General features: G+C 43.9%; 1 protein-coding gene across 1 annotated transcript in view; it reads left to right on the top strand.

Moving 5' to 3' along the window:
* The window catches only part of strc1 (stereocilin 1), a 66,949-nt gene that overhangs the window by 34,875 nt on the left and 8,867 nt on the right, over nt 1-23,207 (top strand). The window contains exons 10-22 of the mRNA XM_088333172.1: nt 2,252-2,367; nt 5,281-5,410; nt 5,561-5,743; nt 11,431-11,469; nt 11,550-11,720; nt 16,816-16,956; nt 17,617-17,675; nt 17,863-17,998; nt 18,095-18,183; nt 19,976-20,111; nt 20,205-20,401; nt 20,531-20,624; nt 23,133-23,207. The exon at nt 23,133-23,207 is cut by the window's right edge and continues 97 nt beyond it. Of these exons, the coding sequence (XP_088189298.1) occupies nt 2,252-2,367; nt 5,281-5,410; nt 5,561-5,743; nt 11,431-11,469; nt 11,550-11,720; nt 16,816-16,956; nt 17,617-17,675; nt 17,863-17,998; nt 18,095-18,183; nt 19,976-20,111; nt 20,205-20,401; nt 20,531-20,624; nt 23,133-23,207 (1,566 nt within the window). The remainder of the gene's footprint in view (nt 1-2,251; nt 2,368-5,280; nt 5,411-5,560; nt 5,744-11,430; nt 11,470-11,549; nt 11,721-16,815; nt 16,957-17,616; nt 17,676-17,862; nt 17,999-18,094; nt 18,184-19,975; nt 20,112-20,204; nt 20,402-20,530; nt 20,625-23,132) is intronic.

Below are 23,207 nucleotides of genomic sequence, written 5' to 3' on the forward strand. Positions count from 1 at the left end.
AAATGCAGAAAAGTTTGTGTTTTTGTGGGATTCTCATTGTTCGGGAAAAAACTATAGTACAAATGTAACGTTTACCAAATTGTTCGAATTAGTTATCTGACTTCATTAACCGAACACAAACTTCATTCTCCTAACAATGCATGCTCTTTTCTTAATGGGAAAATGACCAAGATAGCCGGCATTTTCACACGGGGGCAGATTGATTTTCTTAAAGAATTTAACTAAGTAAATTCCATCGAATTTAGCCGAATTATTGTCGAATTAGTCCAATTAGTCTTCTTCGAGCCTCCCTCTCAATCTCGATCTGATCTCCCGTTTCTTCTTCCGTCTTCCGTCTTGAAATGAAATGATCTGCATTCATATAGCGCTTTTCAAGTCAATGACTTCCCAAAGCGCTTTACAGTGTGCTTCACATTTCCCAATAGCGGCCGTGCAGCCATGTAATGCGCTAACCTGCTTATTGGGGGCATTAGGGGTTCAGTGTCTTACCCAAGGACACTTCGACATGTAACATGGAGGAGCCGGGATTCGAACCTGCGATCTCATGATCCCCAGACGAGCGCTTTACCTCCTGAGCTACTGTCCTCTGCCCACGTCTTTTCACAAACTGGGGTGTTGGCTCCTCCCCCATGAGGCATGCTGACTCCTCCCCTGAGGCAGGCCCACTCCTCCCATGGGGTGGGTCAAGTGCCAGCTTCACCACCTCCTCGCCGAAAGGCGCCGCCACGTCTAAAAAACTCACACCAACGAAGCTTATCAGAACAACTTCTCCAAACAATGTCTCCTTTCCCGCATCACAGGCTCCTCCGGCATCAGCCCTTGTCTCCGTTCTCGCTGTTTTCTGTAAACATCATTCTTGTCTAGGCCGTACTGACCCCAAGCCTTCCCTGTGAAAAAACCCCACTGCATTCAACAAACGTAATTTGTATAAAATTGTATAAAATCCCTTATAGTCAAATAAATAAAATATAAAATCCCTCATCAGTTACTTGTTAGAAAAAGTCAAGTCATGTTTATTAGTGTATGCACTCCCTGCTTCAACCTGCCGTACCATAGAGTTTATGCCGTTCAATTTTGAACACTTAGCCCTCTAGTGGTAGCGTCTGGAAATTCTCGTAACCAGGATTTTTTTCTTGTATGTTATGCAAGATTTTTGCTCGTAAGACATCTCGTATCTCAAATTTCTCGGCTGCAGATCCCCATTTGGCCACCAGAGAGTGCCAGAGACCCCACCAAAGCAGATGTTTATCGATTTTGTTGGTAATTATTAAGGGGGCCTTGATAGGAAACCTAAATAAGACACTCGCATAGGCTCAAAGTACAAATGTAGAGCCCATTAGTCACAAGCAACCACACACACACACACGCCCTCACACACAAGTCAGAATTTTTAAGGTAGTTAAGATTTTATTAGAACCAGAACAGACAGTAGACCCAAACGCGTAACATTTTACACCAAGCTTTATTGAGAAACCAGGGAAGTCAGGCGCAGGGAAACAAACGACAGCGATCCAGTGCTCGCTGGGCAGGAGAAGCAGGAAGCCCTCCAGATCGGAGGGTGGTAGGAGTACGGAAACGAGTCGAGCAGTCGGGACGGGAGATCCAAGCGTGGTCGGAAAACTGAATCAAGTCAGGTAACTGGAGACGATCAGGAAGCCAGGGACAGACGAGCAGGATACAGGACAACACGGGACAGACGGGAGCCAGAGTCAAAAAGTGCTTGCCTTGCGTGTCCGGACGTTCGCTGACGGACTGACCAGGAGTGAATGGGAGTGTTGAGTTTAAGTAGGTGGGGAACCAATCAGGAAACAAGCAGAAGCTGGGGCTAAACGAGTGGGCACAGGTGAGGGCAATGGGCAAATCATGAGAGTTAGATGATATCGAAGACAAAGCCATTGAAGTGAAGCGCTTTGAATTGCATTAAAGAGAATATTATAACTTGAAGCTGTTTTAGTTTTGTTGGTCAATTTTTAATGTTATTCTACTATCTGTTTAAACAGTGCATTTTTTTCTTTCAAAACATTTTAGTAGTGGGAATCTTTTTCGATTTGGGTCACGGCATGTAATTAAAGTGGGTCCAACTGGTTTAAAACTTTAATAATGTTTCAAAAAGTATCCATGATTTTGATAGAAAATGCATACCCTTGTGGAAGGTTGGTACATATGAAAGACACTTAAATCTAATTGATATTATTATCTTCTGCCGAAGATTAAGGTAGTTCATCAATGTTTTTGTATTGTTTGTTCTTAGCTATTTGATGGACTGGATCTATTGCGGAAAAACAGCCTGACAACTTTGAAGCAGGAATTTGTAGCACAGCGTATCATCGGCACCTACAAAAACTTGACTGCTCAGGACTTCATCAGGTCAGGCCGTCGATAAGTAACATTTTTTTATCAGTCTTTGACTTTTAGTACATAAATTGCATGGTATGTACTGTAAACACAGCAAAACTTTCATGAGGTGAAATATCTGCTTTCACATTACATAGATTTACCACAACTTTATCTATCGCTCTGCTCTTTTAGATATAAGTTTTAGTTGACACTGAGTATGTTGACATGCAGTGGATAGAATTCAAGTTTTGGGACCAATCCAATTACTCCGTTTACATGACCTTGTATACATAATGTGTGAGAACTAATACAACCTGTTAAGTTTAAAACTTGAGATTGTATTAGGATGAAGAAAAGAACACACTCTGAGTCAGGAATTAGGTTTTTGATAGCACTTCCATCAGAGGCGCGTGCTTCCAAAATCAGCTCAGGAAAGAACAACGCTCCACCAATGGCTAGAGACTCTTATTTGGAAACGCAGGCATAAAGCAACACATCTGATTGGCTTAACCAAGATGACATGAATCCATGAAACGAATCTGATTGGTTTAGACAGAAAACACATCTTTAAATGAAGTGAATAATACTCGTCGTTAAATGGCGTGTGAGCATCTTAAATGAGCAGAAGGAAAGTGAAACTGTAACACAAAAGGTACAATGCGTCACTGTGAAGAGAAAGGAATGTAGGGAGAGAAGCTCTTGAGCAGACTTCCCGACACTGAAGTGAAGGCCATCTTAAATCATGATTAGCGGGTCTGAAGAGGATACATTTGTTACAAGAATACAAACAGCACCTGGATATAATCTTTGGCGTTAAAGTACTTCTGAGGATAAAATCATACAAAGTGTTGGGAATTAATTATCAAAATGTACCGTTTAACAAATTGTTTGAATTAGTTATCTGACTCCATTAACCAAACACAACTACATTCACCCAACAATTTATGCGTGCTTGTTTCCTGAGAGAAAAAATGACCAGGATGCCGACATTTCCACACGGGGGCGGATTTATTTTACCTAACAGAAGAACTAAGTGTATTTCATCGGAGACGGCTGAAGAAGTGATGTTGGCGTCTGTGGGAAACCTTCTTCTGAAGTCCTTTAGCTTTCTCTTATTGGCCCACGTCTCCCCGCAAGATGGCGTCTCGGCTCCTCCCATGGGCGTGCCAAAGAATTGTCTGCGCCCATCGTTCTCACAACACAGCGCCTTGTTGTCTGGCTTCCCAAAACAACATCGCCTCCACGAGTCCTGTTATCAAAATTCCCTAGACAAAATATTATGCATTTCGAACAGCCCGCCCTGACCTTGTACACTGAACTAAAGCCCACTCAGTGAAAATCTTCATTGCATTATGAGTCAATCATATAAAATCCTTTATAGTCAATCGTATAAAATCCTTTATAGTTGAATGTATAAAATCCTTTAATAGGCACATTCAAACTATAATTCCCTTACACAACCCAATTAGAAGAAATGAATGAAGAACAATGTCATTACACTAATAGAAGCATGGATTTACACTATATATATATATATATATATATATATATATATATATATATATATGAAATGATCTACATTTATGTAGCGCTTTTCAAGTCAAGACTTCCCAAAGCGCTTTACAGTGTGCTTCACATTTCCCAATAGCGGCCGTGCAGCCATGTAAGGCGCTAACCTGCTTATTGGGAGTATTAGGGGTTCAGTGTCTTACCCAAGGACACTTCGACATGTAACACGAAGGAGCCGGGATTCAAACTGCAATCTCTTGATCCCAGGACGAGCGCTATACCTCCTGGGCCACTGCCTGTGTGTGTATGGATCCAACTATAGCTGAAACTAAAATGCAATTGTATAGGAGAAATCAACCAAATTTTAAAGAGGCTTGTTTAGTAACTTAGCCAGTGGTAGCGTGTGTAATTTGTTTCTGTACTCCAAGCATAGAGTTCTTTGCAACGACAACCAAGAAGAAGAAAAAAGCCGAAGAAGACATGAGCAGTAATGTTTACGGTCAGAACGATTGAATGGTTATGAATTAATGATTTACCTTAATATAAAATGAAAAACACTACAATCAGACTTTCCAAGTTAGCTTAAGCGTATATTTAGATTTATATGCGCATTTTACATGGCCTTAGAAAAAAACAATACAGTCATTTCTTGTTTGCTTTCCCAAATAATTCCTGTAGTAGTCAATGCCTGCTAAGTTTTTTTTATTTATTACACATCAGTAACATACAATATATACGACAGTAAAAGAATAACAATTATTGATGTAAAAATCATCGAAAGAATGGCCTTGATTGTCAACTAACAAAAGTACAAAAAAAATTTGGAGTACTTCTTCAGTGTTAGAAAACGATGTAGACAGGGTCTAGCGTCGGGGCTCCTCGGATTGAGCCAGGTCTCTGTTATAGTTAAAATACAAGTCACTCATCTAGCGGTTACCATGAGTTGTAGCTCCAGGTCATCCATTTCAATGGGTAATCGATCTGACATTGGTGAGATATAGGCTCGGCAGGGGTGGCTTCAGAGAGTTCTTACTCAGCCTAGCCTTAGTAGTAGGCTAAACTTGTAGCTTAGCTATTGCATTCCCTCCAGACACTGCCTGCGTCTCTTCCCAGATCCGATAATAATCCGCAGAGCACCCGCTCGAGATCAGCAGTTCTGAGCGCTCTTCTGACTTTCCTCAGAGTCTGAATTAATTTGTTGAATTTCTCTTTAAGGTATCATCCCGCTAAAATGCTAGCTGTTTGTTTTTGTATTGAAACCGTAAAAGTAAAACTAGATACAGATAGGGATTACTGTGTGGGCAATATTCTGATCTCAATCCTGACTATTCCCTGTAATGTACTGAAATTCAAAATTCTAATTTTAGGTTATGATGTCAAATATTTGTTTATTTTGTAAGCAATAGCATTTTTTGGTGTTGACTGTGGGTTTAGGTTGGGCAGTCTCTCGTGTCTGGCAGACCCAAAGGACCTCCTTGCATACAGAGGCAGTGAGGCCTTCTGGGTAATTTGGGATTCCATTCTAAACTGCACTACTGATGGAATCAGCCTACCAAGTGACTTGGTAAGAAATGTCTCTCTGAATTTGGAAAACGTTACCCTTTTTTTCAATTTTTAAGATGACAGTTGTGTCCCAAAATCTCGACACTTTCTCACAATGAGGCGAGGTTAGCCAACTTTTGATTGTTTCTCTGTCATGCTTGTTTCCTTGCAGACCTCCAGCCTGTTACTCAACAGCACCGAGTTAGAGATCCCCTCCTCGCTCAGTCCCGAGAAACTGGCAGCCATGGCCCACCTTCTGCCAACCCTGGGCGTGTCTTTTCTGCTAGACCTTTCCCCCTCACAACTACTCACCGCACTTCCTGCTCTCAAAGCTGTGTCTTTCAGTCCTGCCCAGGTATTAAAGTGCACTCAATATTGGTATTTAGCACGGAAAAATCATCCATACATTTTGGTAAACTCGTTTTTAATTCAAAGTTAATGTATTGACACTTTGTTTCAAAAGTTAAGGGTCACAAAGAAAAGAAAATTGTGTGATTTTCATGAAAAGTCGCACATTTATTCGTCAAAGAGTTGCAAAATAAATAGAATGTGTAGTCAAGACATTGAGAAGGTAAGTAATAAGGATTTTATTTAAAAATAGTTTATAATTTTATCCTTCAAACTTTGCTTTCATCAATTACAGCATTGCAGTCCTTTGGCATTCTAACTGTTGGTGTGCCCCAGGGCTCTGTCCTGGGCCCCTCCTCTTTATAACCTACCTTCTCCCCATAGGGCATATCTTCAGGAAATTAAATATTTCTTTCCACTGCTTTGTGGGTGACACCCAGCTTTCCTGCAAACCAAACTCGATACTCCCACCACCTGACCTCAACTCTTACCTTTCTGGATTAAAATCATGGTTCACCGTCAATTTCCTGAACAGCAATAAAACGAAACTACTTTTCATTGGCACCAAATCCACCAAATCCAGGGAATTTACTTCAACTATAAGGACATTTTTAAGTTACCCCAAACTTTTGAACAGGGAGTGTATATAAATTATATCGGGATCAATTTTAAGTTCAGAGATTCGGGGTGCTGAGCACCCGGAGTGCCGGGCTGGTTAAAAGAAATATATATTTCACTGATTTAGGATAATTCAACACTGTTCAGGAGTATCACTTCCCATTTTTGAACACCACATTACACTTTGTGCTTAGCAGAAAAACTATTAATACACCATGCCCAGTTCTTACTCATCTATTCCTAATAGAGTGCACACACACATACACATACAAAACATACAATACTCTCACCTTAATACACCGGAGCCTCCACAGACTCCGCCTCTATGCTGCAAGTGACACTAGCCGAGCAAAAGAGGAGCAGGGAATGGTGCTAGGAACAAATGAACTGAACCATTTCAAGATGGGGAAGTATTTTCAATGCTGCATTGTTCAAATTTTGATTATGCCTCACTTTTTTATTTTTTTTACCTTGAGTTTCATCATATTTCAGCTTATCCTGTCTTTTAACAAGGAAGTGTTTTAAAAATGCTTGAGCGCCCCCCAAAACGGAATGGGGGTACATTTGGGGTGTAAGGCCGGCGGCGCAGTGGTTAGCGCGTGTGCGGCACAGTTCTAAGGTCTTGGGAACCTCCTGTGTGGGTTTAAATCCAGCTACCGGACTTCCTGTGCAGAGTTTGTATGTTCTCCCCGTGCTTGCGTGGGTTTACTCCGGGCACTCCGCTTTCCTCCCACATTCCAAAGACATGCATTTCAGGTGGATTGGCCGGTCCAAATTGTCCCTAGGTGTGAATGAGCGAGCGAGTTGTCTGTCCCCGTGTGCCCTGCGATTGGCTGGCAACCAGTTCAGAGTGTCCCCTGCCCACTGCCCGATGATTGCTGGGATGGGCTCCAGCACCCCCGCGACCCTAGTGAGAATAAGCGGTGCAGCTAATGAGATGATGGGGTGTAAGGCTTGACTGCCTAAGGAACAGCTGTCAGGCAGGCAAATGTCAACACTTTGAGTTCAGAGGTGAAATGAACACTAAAGGGAGAACATGACCATTACCTCCACAATGCATGGAGTGATTATTTCAAAAGCCTTTCCTTTGTCTCAACCTCACAGATGCTTTTGTGGCCTGTATGTACACAGGACTTACTCGTCCTAATTTTTGGGGATTCTCAAGCATTGTTGAGCAGAAAAACTAAATATTAATGAATTGGGAGATTTAATTTGTTTTCGTTTATTATTGTAATTCCAAAATTCAAATGTTTTCATATTAGCGTGTTGGGTTCTGCTCTCTAGAAATCTGTGAGTCATTAGATCGATTGATTATTCTTTATATATTGTGTTTTTTTTATTGATTTACGTTGATGTAACCCATCTGGAAAAAGGGGATTAACAAAAGTGTTTTATTTATTTGTATTCTATTTTTCTTAGTATTTTGCGTTTTAGTGAAATATAACTACAGTGGAACCTCGGTTCTCGACCACAATCCGTTCCAGAACCCTGTTCGAAAACCGATTTATTCGATCACCGAAAATCGTTTTTCCCATTAAAAGTAATGTAAAATCGTTTTAATCCGTTCCAACACCCTGAATGTTTACCATGAACGTAAACATGAAGCTAACCCAGGCTAATCGTACATTCGCGTTAGCGTAATCTTTTGTACGCTAACATGAACATGTAAAAATAAAAAAATCAGGTCGTTTACACGTCATTTAGCACCTGGGTCTCCACAAAAAGTGGTGAGCGGTTAAAGGATAAAGAAAAGAATTATGAATAGGATTTCTTACCTTTGTGGTGGTCTGCAGAAGCCATGCTCTATTCCCTCGAAAGAAGGGAAATTCGCACACCTTCTTCATTTTTGCTATTATTTCTTTCTTAAATGCAATAGTTGTACGCACTACTCTTCTTTTTTCTCCTGTAGCAACTTCGCTGCTTGCACTGACCTTCTTCGGAGGCATAATTAGGGGCTAAAACACTCCGTTCACCGATATTAAAAGCGAAAGCGAAAAGAAGTGCGCACGCACGTCATAACAGTTCTTCACGAGGGGTGGGGGCAATCTACACGATCTACACCCGTACGCCGCTCAGCATCGCACCCTAGCGTACCGGCGTTCGAACTCCGATTTTTCTGAACGAAAAGCGAAGCAAGAATTTCTCGAAATTTTTGGTCGAGAACCGATTTGTTCGAACTGAGAGGCGTTCGAAAACCGAGGTTCCACTGTATTTTGGAAACCCGAAGTTTTGTTTTGGGGATCAGAAATTGTGCTTGCGATAACTTACTTGCGCTTAATACCACTAAGGGAGATGTCACAATCACTCTCCTCAAATCACCGTGAAAGATTCATAATAATATTCACAATAATACATTGTACTTCAAAGCACCTTTCAGGACACCCAAGGTCGCTGTACATATAGTCGGATGCAACAATAAAGCAAGAGTAAAACAAGCAATTAATAAAAAGCAAATAAAACACAGTAGTTAAAAGGGATGGTATGTGAGGCAGATGATTAGGAAAAGGCAAGTCTGAAGAGGTAAGTTTTAAATCAGGATTTGAAGGTGGACAGGGTTGCAGAATTTCAGAGGTCAGGTGGCAATGAGTTCCAGAGCCGAGGGGCAGAGCGGCTGAAAGCTCTGCTCCCCATGTGGTTTAGGCAGGCAGGGGATTTAGTGAGATGAAGGGTGATCAGAGGGGGTGCGGGATGGCGTGGTAATGTGAAGGCGGTCTGAAAGGTAGGGAGGGGCAAGGTTATGAATGCCCATGTGGATGTAGAGCAGGATTTTATAATTGATTCTATGGTAGATTGGAAGCCAGTGGAGTTGCTGAAGGACAGGGGTTATGTGATGGAGAGAGGGGTTTTTGGTGATGATGCATGCAGCAGAGTTATGGACCAACTGAAGTTTATGGAGGGACTTTTGAGGTAAACCGTAGAGGAGGGAATTATAGTAATCCAGGCATAAGGTGACAAGGCTATGGACGAGGACGGCTGTTTTGTTAAAAACGAGAAAAAAGCAGTCTACCGTACCCATTTGATGCACTGGGGGTGGCATTGGCTCAGGAGGTAGAGCGCTCTTTTGGAGATCAATAGGTCACAGGTTCGATTCCTGGATCCTCCGTGTTACATGTCGAAGTGTCCTTGGGCAAGACACTAAATCCCTAATGCCCCGAATAGCAGGTAATTGCCTTGCATGGCTGACGCTGCTATCGGTCAGTTAGTGTGGAAAAGTGAAAAGTGTTAAGTACATTGTAGAGCACTTTGGGGGGGTCTTCATTGACTTGAAAAGCGCTATATAAAATGCAGACCATTTACATTTACTTTACAATCAGGAAAGACCCCATAGCTTGGTCAGGTTTTTGACCCCCCCCTAAAACTGAGCAGCATCAGTTCTACAAGGTACACCAGGGAGCTCCAGTCATCTTCCTTGGAACCCTTGAAGTCAACATTGATGGTGAGCTACCCAATTGGAGGATAGAACCCTACCACCGTTCACCACCTGTGATCTTGGGGAGGTCATTTTCTTTTCTGGAATTCCGTTGATTCTGACTCTGACTTTGACCTTGACTGTGACTAGACCCCAACTGAATTTTTAACTTTAAGGTAACTCTACTGAAAGGATCACTCAATTTTTTTTACACAATATTTTGTAAATAGTTTGTGTGTAGTTGTAAATCAGGGGTGTCAAACACATTTGAACTCGGGGGCCACACGATAGAACAAACATTTTGTCGGGGGCCGGACTAGTAGATTAAAGAGAAAGAAAAAGAGAGATAAAAAAATAAGAGAAAGAGAGTGGGAAAAGGAGAAAGTGCGGGACAAAGAAAGAAAGAAAAAGAGAGAGAGGGAGAGAGCGTGAGAAAAAAAAGAAATAAAAAGTCATGAGAGAGGGGGAAAAGAAAGGGAGAGGAGGAAAGAAATCCAAAGAGAAATAGACAGAGGGAGAGAAAAGAGAAAAGAAAGTCCGAAGGGTAGGTAGAGAGAAAGAGAAAAGGAAAAAAGGAAGTTAGAGCAAAATAAGTTAAAATGACAGAGAGAAAGAAACAAAGAGCAACAAAGGAAGAGAAAAAGAGAGACACAGAGTGAAAGAGACAAAGAGGGAGAAAAGGGGTGGAAAAGAAAGAGAGAAAGAGAGAGAGAGTTTGAGAGAGAGAGAGAAAGAAATACAAGTACAGTCTTTGTTCGAGGCACCTGTCTTTGGCAACATCAAGTTGACATATTTCAACCTGCTGCTTGTTTTTCTCTTGCGCTTCTCTGAGTGTTGTCTCTCGCGGGCCGGATTCAATCCCTTAGCGGGCCTGATCTGGCCCCCGGGCCGCCTGTTTGACACCTGTGTTGTAAATGATCAAAGGTTTTCGCTCAAGTTCTATTTTTCAATTTCACCGTTTGGTTATTTGTTTCTCCAAGATCCTTGAAGAACCTAGAGGTGAACAAACCCTGAAGTCCGTTACATTTATTTATTTTTAGAGTTGTATTTAACATGCATTTTATTTTCACGTTCGCTAATTTAAAAATCGTTTTTATTCAATTTTTATATTTGAAAGTTCTTGTCCTCGACAGACGAGTGTATCTCATCTCATTATCTCATTTCATTAGCTGCACCGCTTATCCTCAGTAGGGGTCGCGGGGGTGCTGGAGCCCATCCCAGCAATCATCGGGCAGTGGGCAGGGGACACCCTGAACTGGTTGCCAGCCAATCGCAGGGCACACGGGGACAGACAACTCGCTCAATCCTACCTAGGGACAATTTGGACCGGCCAATCCACCTGAAATGCATGTCTTCGGAATGTGGGTGGAAACCGGAGTGCCTGGAGGAAACCCACAGTCCACACAAGCACGGGGAGAACATGCAAACTCCGCACAGGAAGTCCGGTAGCTGGATTTGAACCCACACAAGAGGTTCCCAAGACCCTAGAACTGTGCCTGCACACCAGATGAGTGTATACACTTTTGAAATTTATATATTGCTAATGAATACGATTGTTGTTTTTGCTTGAAGGCTAAAATGGCAGCTGACCACAAGCAAAATCTCTGCGACCTTGTTGGTACCCTCCTTGTGCAGTTCTCTCTATTCTTCATGTTTTTTAATTGCAGGCCTCACTCATCGTGGAAAAGCTTTCATCCATTATGTCAGTAAGTTTATCCTTCTCAAAATGCAAGTTCTTATCATGGCCGGGGTTACGTTTATCCTGACCTGTCTACCCTTCGACTAGCTGAGCGCTCCAGGCCGGCTGCGTGAACTCGGCTCCATCGCTCTCGGAGTAAAGACGGAGACATTGCTGATGTTGCCTTCTGACAGGCTGCTGTCATCGCTACCTGACATGGCGCAACTCTCAAGGGGACTCCATCCGCCTCAAGCCAACGCCATCGCTACCAAACTATGGGTATGGTAGTGGTTTCTATAATGGCGTGTCATGAATTTTTACACTTGGGCCTTCAGTCCAATCTGAATTAGTGATGTGTCGTTCAAGAACAAAATCTTATTTTTTATTTGTGAGGGGAGAGGTGATTTTGATCGACCCTAGCTCCGCCGTGGACCTGGTTCTCAGGGTCCGACAGCGCCGGATGCTGTGGCTGCTTAACTCGGTGCGCTTGGGAGGGAGGGCGCAAAGACACCTGCGCCTTACACGTCACACAATAAGTATTTTGTGACAAAATCCAAGTTAAACAAGACTGTTAACACAAACAATGAACAATGACGGGGGGATAATAAAAAGTCAGCGAATAAGAAGCTCAGCCCGACCCCAAAGTACTGACCCGGCCCGAAATTCGGATCGGGTCGGCTACTAATAAGGGTCAAGCTTAATATCTTACCTCTAGGCTGAAAGTGGTGGACCAAAAAAAAGCATGCTCGCTTCAAAGTTGTCCAACCTTTCGCTATTAAATCATACACGATACGGTAGATTGGAAGCCAGTGGAGTTGCTGAAGGACAGGGGTTATGTGATGGAGAGAGGGGTTTTTGGTGATGATGCATGCAGCAGAGTTATGGACCAACTGAAGTTTATGGAGGGACTTTTGAGGTAAACCGTAGAGGAGGGAATTATAGTAATCCAGGCATAAGGTGACAAGGCTATGGACGAGGACGGCTGTTTTGTGTTAAAAATGAGAAAAAAGCAGTCTACCGTACCCATTTGATGCACTGGGGGGGCACATGGGCTCACCACCTGTAGGAGGGGCCAAAGGGGTCGGGTGCGCAGAGAGCTGGGTAGCAGCCAAGGGAGGGGTCCTTGGCGCGACGATCCCCGGCTACAGAAACTGGCTTTTGGGACATGGAACGTTACCTCTCTGGCAGGGAAGGAGCCCGAGTTGGTGCGTGAGGTTGAGAAATTCCGACTAGATATAGTCGGACTCACCTCTACGCACGGCTTGGGCTCTGGTACCAGTCCTCTCGAGAGGGGTTGGACTCTCTTCCACTCTGGAGTTGCCCGTGGTGAGAGGCGCAGAGCCGGTGTGGGCATATTAATTGCTCCACGGCTCGGCGCCTGTACGTTGGGGTTCACCCCGGTAGACGAGAGGGTAGCCTCCCTCCGCCTTCGGGTGGGGGGACGGGTCCTGACTGTTGTTTGTGCTTATGCACCAAATAGCAGTTCGGAGTACCCAACCTTCTTGGGGTCCTTAGAGGGTGTGCTTGAGAGCGCGCCCCCTGGGGACTCCCTCGTACTGCTGGGAGACTTCAACGCTCACGTGGGCAATGACAGTGAGACCTGGAAGGGCGTGATTGGGAAGAACGGCCCCCCTGACCTGAACCCGAGTGGTGTTTCGTTATTGGACTTCTGTGCTCGTCATGGTCTGTCCATAATGAACACCATTTTCAGACATAAGGGTGTCCATATGTGCACTTGGCACCAGGACACCCTAGGCCGTAGTTCGATGATCGACTTTGTCATCGTTTCGTCGGACCTGCGGCCGCATGTTCTGGACACTCGGGTGAAGAGAGGGGCGGAGCTGTCAACTGATCACCACCTGGTGGTGAGTTGGCTTCGATGGTGGGGGAAGATGCCGGCCCGACCCGGCAGACCCAAGCGTGTTGTGAGGGTCTGTTGGGAACGGCTGGCAGAATCTCCTGTCAGAAGAAGTTTCAATTCACACCTCCGGCAGAACTTCGCCCATGTCCCGAGGGAGGCGGGGGACATTGAGTGGACCATGTTCCGCGCCTCCATTGTCGAGGCGGCTGATCGGAGCTGTGGCCGCAAGGTAGTCGGTGCCTGCCGCGGTGGCAACCCTCAGACCCGTTGGTGGTCACCGGCGGTGAGGGATGCCGTCAAGCTGAAGAAGGAGTCTTATCGGGCCTTCCTGGCCTGTGGGACTCTGGAAGCAGCTGGCAGGTATCGGCTGGCCAAGCGGAATGCGGCTTTGGCGGTTGCCGAGGCAAAAACTCGGGCATGGGAGGAGTTTGGCGAGGCCATGGAAGCCGACTTCCGAACGGCTTCGAGGAAATTCTGGTCCACCATCCGACGTCTTAGGGGGAGGAAGCGGTGTGCCATCGACACTGTGTATAGTGCCGATGGGGCGCTGCTGACCTCGACCCGGGACGTTGTGAATCGGTGGGCGGAGTACTTCGAAGACCTCCTCAATTCCACCGGCACGTCTTCCTCTGGGGAAGCAGAGCCTGAGGACTCTGGGTTGGGCTCTCGTATCACTGGGGTTGAAGTCACCGAGGTTGTCAAAAAACTCCTCGGTGGCAGGGCCCCGGGGGTCGATGAGATCCGCCCAGACTTCATTAAGGCTCTGGATGTTGTGGGCGTGTCATGGTTGACGCGCCTCTGCAACATCGCGTGGACATCGGGGACAGTGCCTCTGGACTGGCAGACTGGGGTGGTGGTTCCCGTCTTTAAGAAGGGGGACCGGAGAGTGTGTTCCAACTACAGGGGAATCACACTTCTCAGCCTCCCTGGTAAGGTCTATTCAGGGGTACTGGAGAGGAGGGTCCGCCAGGAAGTCGAATCTCGGATTCAGGAGGAACAGTGTGGTTTTCGTCCTGGCCGTGGAACACTGGACCAGCTCTATACACTCTTCAGGGTCTTTGAGGGTGCATGGGAATTTGCCTGTCCGGTCTACATGTGTTTTGTGGACTTGGAGAAGGCATTCGACCGTGTTCCTCGGGAGGCCCTGTGGGGGGTGCTTCGGGAGTATGGGGTACCGCACAGTCTTATCCGGGCTGTGCGGTCCCTGTATGCCCGGTGCCAGAGTCTGGTCCGCATTGCCGGCAATAAGTCGGATTCGTTCCCGGTGAGGGTTGGGCTCCGCCAGGGCTGCCCTTTGTCACCGATTCTGTTCATAACTTTTATGGACAGAATTTCTAGGCGCAGCCTTGGCGGGGATGGAGTCCGGTTTGGGGGCCTCAGCATTGCGTCACTGCTTTTTGCAGATGACGTGGTGCTGTTGGCTTCCTCAGCCCGTGATCTTCAGCTCTCGCTGGAGCGATTCGCAACCGAGTGTGAAGCGGCCGGGATGGGGATCAGCACCTCCAAGTCCGAGGCCATGGTTCTCAGTCGGAAAAGGGTGGTATGCTCCCTCCGTGTCGGGGAGGAGGTCTTGCCCCAAGTGGAGGAGTTCAAGTATCTTGGGGTCTTGTTCACGAGTGAGGGTAGGATGGAACGGGAGATCGACAGACGGGTCGGTGCAGCGTCTGCCGTCATTCGGACCCTGTACCGGTCTGTCGTGGTGAAGAGGGAGCTGAGCCGAAAGGCAAAGCTCTCGATCTACCAGTCCATCTACGTTCCTACCCTCACCTATGGTCATGAACTTTGGGTCATGACCGAAAGAACTCGATCCCGGATACAAGCGGCCGAAATGAGTTTCCTCCGCAGGGTGGCTGGGTTCTCCCTTAGAGATAGGGTGAGAAGCTCAGTCATCCGGGAGGGACTCGGAGTAGAGCCACTGCTCCTCCGCGTTGAGAGGAGCCAGTTGAGGTGGCTCGGGCATCTAATAAGGATGCCTCCTGGACGCCTCCCTCGGGAGGTGTTCCGGGCATGTCCCACCGGCAGGAGGCCCCGGGGGCGGCCCAGGACACGTTGGAGAGACTATGTCTCTCGGCTGGCTTGGGAACGCCTCGGGGTCCCGTCGGATGAGCTGGAGGAAGTGGCTGGGGATAGGGACGTCTGGGCTTCCCTTTTAACGCTGCTGCCCCCGCGACCCGACCTCGGATAAGCGGAAGACAATGGATGGATGGATGGATGGATATACTTTTTTACCTTGCGCAGCTTGTCTCTTCAAGTTAAACTCGCGCAATAGCTTTGGTGGATTACCCCGCCTTAACCAGTCATAGTTTGTGAAACCGGTGCTGTTTCCCAAGACTCAGACTGATTTTATGGGCAGCAACTTTCAGATTTTTTTGCGATAGGTAGATTTCTGAGCCTAGCAACAACTGATGGCTGAAATGTGATTGGTTAAATGCCTAAATATGAAATACAGATATCTGGAAGCGTCACATGATTCAGATATTTTTTAGGTCAGCTGAGAAGGATTTACAGGCCTTCACAGCCCACCATTGGGTTTCTAGAGAACAAAGTTTGCATCCCGCTCCAGAGCCAAACTGAGTTTGAAGTCCCTGGTTTATCGTGTCGCATGGGTACTGTCATTCCTAGCAATGTTTTTAAAATGTGAGAGGAAACTGGAGTGCCCGGGGGCACGGGGAAAACATTAAAACTCCGTAGGTAGCTAGAATTGAACCCGAGACTCTTGAACTGTGATGCAGACGTGCTAATAGCAACACACTATGGTCACTGTCGTAACGTTTAATGCAAAACGTCACGTCCATCCGCGTGCCAAGTAACTACAAACACCAACTCAGCAAATGAACTAAAAGCTTGTTGGTGCGTTGTGGTTGACTAAGGGATCCATGCATCCTCCATTTTTCCTTGGCGGCAATTTTGTTTTGCATGACTTAGTCGAACATTCTTCACGCCTAATGGCTAGGCTATAAACGCAAAGGTATAGCTTGATTCATTGGGGCGGCAGTAGCTCAGTAGGTAGAGCGCTCGTCTTGGGATCAAGAGATCCCAGTTCGAATCCCGGCTCCTCCGTGTTACATGTCGAAGTGTCCTTGGGTAAGACACTGAACCCCTAATACCCCCAATAAGCAGGTTAGCGTCTTACATGGCTGCAATACAAGGCCACTATTGGGAAATGTGGAGCACACTGTAAAGCGCTTTGGGAAGTCATTGACTTGAAAAGCGCTATATAAATGCAGCTCATTTCATTTCATCCTTTACTGTATTTTCGGTGGGCGGATCTTTGTTTCCAACGTGACAGTTGCACCGCCTGGCAAATAACTTGCGAACCATAATAATTTGAATTCAAACGTACCTTTTCAAAAACCAGGTTCAAGTTCAGTCTGAAACGTATAGGTACAAAAAAAGTGGAACTGATGTTTTCTTTCTGTGCAGCCCGGTACCAAACTACCCAGGGCCCGGTAACGGTCCAAGGCCTGGTGGTTGCCGTCCACAGCGTTAGATGACATTATTTTATTTTAACAGGGTTTTCCAGAGGTGATTTTCTGGTTGGACGATGTCGAGCCATTGCTTTGTTGCACTCCGCTTCTTAGTATCCTGCCCAGAGCTCGCCTTCTCATGAACAACATCTCCAGCGTTTCGACTAAACCGTGGAACACACAGCAGGTTACAAGCTGAAATTTTTCCCTAAAATCTGTCTTCATTCATTCGATCCTTGATCCATTCGCAGGGTTGGGTAGGGTTACTTTAACTTGATTACTTTCAATTACTTTTGGATTACTCCAATACCAAATATGCTAATAAAAGACAAAAGAAACTAAATATGAATAAAATGATGACTCACAACACGTGGTAAGCTTTCTCTCCTGGCTTTGATCTCTTTGATCTCCGGCAAAACTAAATTAAAATGCGACAGAAACTAAATGAAAATAAATCCAAACAGCTTGCCAACATCATTTTTGCCGTTCCATGTGTTCCGTTACTCCCCAAGCCTGCACAAAATTTAGTACCGGTAATTTTATTCATATTTAGTTTCTTTTGTCTTTTATTAGCGTATTTAGTATTGGAGTAATCCAAAAGTACAGTAATCAAGTTAAAGTAACCCTACCCAACCCTGTCCATTCGTAGAGATGATGTCTAGAATTGATACTGAATTATTAATTGTTAAGCAGAGGAGATATCACTTTTGCTACCGAAAAGATCAAAAATTTGTTTCAATATCGGAACATCCTTTTTTTATCACAGCGAGTGATGATGGAAACTTTGTACGTTTCTTCATTAACACAACTACATGACATCATAAGCTGTTTTTATATTCTTTCCCAGGCAAAAGCAATATTGAAAACCCAGCTGAACACAAGATCAGACCTTATCAATGATATGCTGTAAGTAAAAAGGTTTTAAAATCCAATTATATTCATTTACACACCTTTAATACAGCGTGAGTGCAACTCAAATGCTCTCTAATGAATAGCACCAGAGTTTCTGTCTTACAGTCTTTCATCCACCAGTATGTTAATGTTTTTCAGACTCACAAATCATATGTAGTATTTGTGTTTTTGATCTTTAAAGGAATCTCGGGACGCTCGGACAGGCCTTGAGCTGCCCAACCTTGCAGCAGCTCTTTAGAGCCGATTCCTCGCCAGAAGCAGTTCGAAAAATCCTGGAGCTCCTCAGGAAGCAACCCCGTCCTCTGCACACGTCATTGGTAAGAATGTAGCTTTATAGTGTTTAAGAACATTGACTCATTTGATTAGTCTGAAGTTTTGCATACACTCACATAACTGTTTTCTCCCTAACACAGAAAAAGTGTGTGATTGAAGAACTCTATCAATTTGAGTTTTTCTCTGAACTGCTCGAAGACATAGGAGTGGAGATCGTCCTGTCTTTGCCGTAAGTGGGAACTCTTAAACTACCCCTTAACACTACGTCTACATTGTCATCTAATAAATTAGGGAAGAGCAATTATAAGTTTCCCATTAATTACACAGGTCAACAACGTATTTGCTGTCTGTGTTTGTTTCAGCTGATTTAGGGAGAATCTGTTGTGCTGAACCCAGAAATCACATTGGCTTTGCTCAGTCAGGTCAAATTATTGAGATATGGCCACGTGTCAATTTTTTATGTTTTCGTTTATATTTACGCATGTGTGGAGCATTTTAAAACAAGCCCTGACTTTTGAACAGTGGTGACGCAATATGCAATTTACGTTTACTTACTGATGCATATCTGTCATATCTGTTACCGACTATCACGAAACGGGAAATCAATCAAGTCAAACGAGTTCGCCGCGGTAGCCTCTATCTCGGTATCGTTTTTTTTTTGTTGCATACGAAGCGAGCGGTTTGATGCTACTGTACGCATGCGTCTGCCGCCTCGGATTTCATGTGGTAGTTGTGTAGTGAAAGGAAGTCCGTCTCTTTTTAGAGAACCGGCTTTTTCGGCTCAACTGATTAGAGAGTCGGCTCTCAAACGGCTCACTTGCTTTGATGCATTATATTACGAATTATTATGCTGTATAAAGAAGCTAAGAAAAAAAAGGAAGTATAAAAGGAGAAAATGAAAAAAGACAGGTTTGTGGTTATCCCTTTAATCAGTATATTACCAACAATAGTTTAATGCAGAAAATGAATTAATAATTTGAATGAGAAAAAGTATTATTCTACCTTATTATATTTGCATGCTTTTTTTCCTTCTACAGTGAACGTCCAAGCTACTTCATTTTTGAACTTTTTTTATAATAAACCTCATTCATGTCGAGCAACTCAGTATCTCGCAAAAAAAAACAAAATATATATATATATATATATATATATATATATATATATATATATATATATATATGATAGAACGAAACACATGTACAATATAACTTGTTAAACTACATAAATAAACACATTTGAAAAAAAAAATATTGTGTAAGAATATTTTGTATTTTGGAAGAGAATATACGACAGTCTGTAAGGGCATAGAGCTGTGGAGGTTAACAGGTATGCTGATAGGTTTATAGTTTAGTAGACACTCAAATTAAGAAAAGAAGACTTCATTGAATTTTGAACTCATAAGGAGAACAGGAAAGAATCACCAACATGCAAAAATTCAAATTCCTCCCCTGAGCCCATTCTATGAATAAATATTCTAGGTTACACCAAGCATATTCACCCTATAGTTTGTAAAAATCAGCAACATTAATGGCCAATAGTGACAACAATGTAAACGGTGCATAATAGTCAAAATAACGGCCAATTCTGGTATTCTATGCAATCCCCTTTGCAGATATCCAATATTAAAAACAGAAGCAATTAGAATAAATGTATCACTTAAAGTGCCTAGCTTCAAACGTTAACATTTTATATTATATTCAGAACGAAAAAACTGAAAAGTAGATGTTGTAAAAATATTGGCCACCTGTTCTCTCAGCTCAACCAAATGACTGCAGAGGTTCCCTGATGACTTCTGATGACTAACAATGGCAGAGTGCACTTGAGTGTCATTGAGTCTCAGTTTAAATGCACCTGCTCTGTTATCTCTCTGAATCATGCTGTGTGTTGTGAATTGTCTGGCTCTTTTGTCAAAATCAGATGGGATATACTAAATTTACCATGACCCTACCTAAAATCAAATGAATGGATTCACCGATGGATCAAAAACAAACAGAAAAGTTGAATTATGTTTTTGTCTGCAGGGTGAGCAACATTAAAAAATTCTCTTTAGATATGATGGACACACTGCGTAGAATGATTATTGAGGACCCCGTTCTGTTTCTCATGATGTCCAAAAGAGAAAAGCTGCTTCTTGTGGACAAGATGGTGGAAAGGCTGGTCAGAACATCTCCATGCAGATTCATTTCAAATGAAATGTAATCTCTTGCTCTTAAAACTCATGATATATTTCTGGTTTTAATATGTCTGTAGGGCATGTACACAGAAGCATATACTGAGGAGGAATTTCGCTCTCTAGACATTTTGGCCACGTTTGTTTCGGACGAAATTCTGATCCAGCTGGATCGCGCATTCTTCAGAGACAATCTAGATTTCCTCCGGACTCTGTGTTACAGCAGCACAAAAATGGAAATCGTGGCCCAGATGATGCTGGAACCTGAGATTTTTGGGTATGACACAAAACATTGAATCATGTTGAGAGTTAGTCTTTTTTTAAACCGTATTTACAGGATTTCAATCAGAATGATTAACCTTGTACTGAAAAAATTACTTTTTGTGGTTGTTTTTGTTTTGCTTAGCCCTGATGTGGAGAACTGGAACCAGACTACACTCAGTCAGATAGATCGTTTTCTATTTTTCCTTTCTCAAGACCAATTGCAGAAGATTTCAGAGGTGGGTTTTTAGCTGAAAATTTTCCTTATAAAGAACATTCAACTTTTACATTTTTTTCTTTTCAAGGTGTTCCTAAATAGTACAGGTTTTATTTTCATACAATTTAGATAGATAGATATATTCATCCCCGTAGGGAAAGTCACACTTCCAGCAGTATTCTTGTGTTGAAAAATAAAATAAAGATACAGAATACAAAAATATCCACTATAACGGTTTGCTATAGAGTATTTAAATAGTGCTACGGAAAATACACACTGTAATAAAAATAGGGTAATTTGCAAATGTGGGGGTGGGGTTTAATGTGGGCTTGTACTCCCCTGGTTGGAGTTAAAGAGCCTCATGGCATGAGGAGGAAATTATCTCCTCAGTCTGTCCGTGGAACAAGACTGTGACAGCAGTCTGTCGCTGAAGCTGCTCTTCTGTTTGGAGATTCATCCAATCATTACCCTTGGTAATGCATTTTGAAGACAGCCTGTCTCTTCTTTGACTTCCTGAGCTGTAGCATCATGTTAGAAACAATGGCACCCTCTCAGGCCACTTACCATAATGGTTTACGTTTTGAAAGAGGTAACATGTGTTTCAAGCGAAGTTTTGTTAGTTTTTTGTAGAGTGCCATGGCGTTGTCGGAAGTAATAGTACGACAAAGGGCGGGCAGCCAAAAAGGAGCTAACTAGCAAAAAAACAAAGGAACCTTGAGCGCAACTGGGGGCTAACCGGGACAGATCGATCAAGGGCACCCGCAGCCTTGGTGTAAATACGAGTCTGGCCGATCCTAAAAATGCAGTGAGAAGCCAGGCTAACTGGGAACCAACAACTAATTATGGCTGTGGCATCTAAGTCGATCTCTTACATGTTGTGGGGAGAGCTATTTTAAAAGTTGGATGCTCGCTGAAAATATAAACCAGGCTATTTGTCTTATTTTACATCTGCAGTTGGAGAGGAAGGGCCGGGCCTTCTCCTTGGCCGTGCTCCTAAACTCTAAGGGGGACCCTCCCGACCAAACTACATTTATTTAGATAGAACAAAGACAGAGAAAGAAAGAAACGCCCCTTTGGGAGGTACCGATATTTGAAACAGAAACATGATATCATCTGGTTTAGAGATACACACTTTCTTGGGGAAGTCCACCTTACAATGGCTACAGTGACAAACGCATACCCTACTGGGAATAAACTAATTGACACGACAGGCTAGCCGGCTAACAACACACTCTGCAGCTAACAAGGGCTAATCAGGGACCTTCAATGAAAGGCCGCCTCTGCCTTGCCGGAAAAATGTGATACTGGCCAAAAAAACACAGGTCGAAGCAGGGCTAGCCAGGAACTAACAACGAAATACAGCTACAACGACACACGCAAACCCGGCCGGGAGTAAACCATTGGAACTGGTGAAATATCCGAGTGTGCAGAACCAACGCCAACAAGGAGCTAGCCGGACAATATTACCCCAGCCGTGACACACACGGCGAAAAAACACAAACGTAAAGCCACAATCGCCTGCCAATAAGGAGGTAAAGGCAAAAAAGGTACGCAAGCTTAACAGTGGTACCTAAACTTACATAGCATTTGGAGGTGGATGCATGCAGCTCAAACAAAATAGTCACCAGCCCCGCAGTGACAGGGTGGGCAAAGTTTCAATTTCTCCATGCAGAAATGAACTGTATGCAATAGCTGGTCATCACATCCACTACACAGCATTATCTCCAGACAGAAAAGCAGCTTCAGCGACAGATTGCTGTCACAGTCTTTTACCACGGACAGACTGAGGAGATCTTTTCTTCCTCATGCCATGAGGCTCTTTAACTCCACCCGGCGGAGTGAAGGCCGTCATTAAACCACACACCCCACATTGCACATTACCGTATTTTTATTGCAGTGTGTATTCTGTGTAGCACTATCTAGATACTCTATATAACACGCTACATTGGGTATTAACATGTCACATTGGGTATTTGTGTATTGTAGTCTTTTTGCTTTATTATTGTTTTGTTCTTCAGCGCAGGGATGCTGCTGGAAATGTGAATTTCCCTGTGGGGATGAATAAACTATCTATCTATCTATTCGCCGTCTGTTTCGGAGCTGCCTCCTCTGTTGTGTTAATGTGGTCGAAAGTGATGTGTTTCTTCAATGACGTCTCAGCTCTAGAGGAACCGAACTAGATGGGTCAAATTTGCGACTGAGTTTTTCAAGTCCCCCTTAGGATGGAATATTTTATGACATATCTGCATAATCTTTGGTAGGAACACTACACGTTCTGTGCCTAATTGTAAAAAAAAAAAGGTCTTTGTGAATACCTTTAATATGGCATCATGCTGCTGGCATCATTCATGTGTATCAGGTCCAAAATCCACAGTCAGGTGTTTGGATTGCTACTTGATATGAACCTTTAAGTAAAGATAGCCTGCAATAGGATCCTAAAAAGTCCAGGAGGTGTCAGGTGGTGGTGTCCCGTAACACCACAATGTGTCACCATGACGTGTGTTTTACGTTTGTGCACGTGTTACAACAGGGTTTGATGACTGTTGGTCGGATCGAGAAGCTTTTCATGAGCCAGCGTCAGTGGGAAGCCGGAATTGTGGGTCGC

Source organism: Urocampus carinirostris, chromosome 4 (assembly GCF_059441175.1).
Source record: "Urocampus carinirostris isolate Australia breed hairy pipefish chromosome 4, RoL_Ucar_1.0, whole genome shotgun sequence".
In the NCBI taxonomy this organism is placed as follows: Eukaryota; Metazoa; Chordata; class Actinopteri; order Syngnathiformes; family Syngnathidae; genus Urocampus; species Urocampus carinirostris.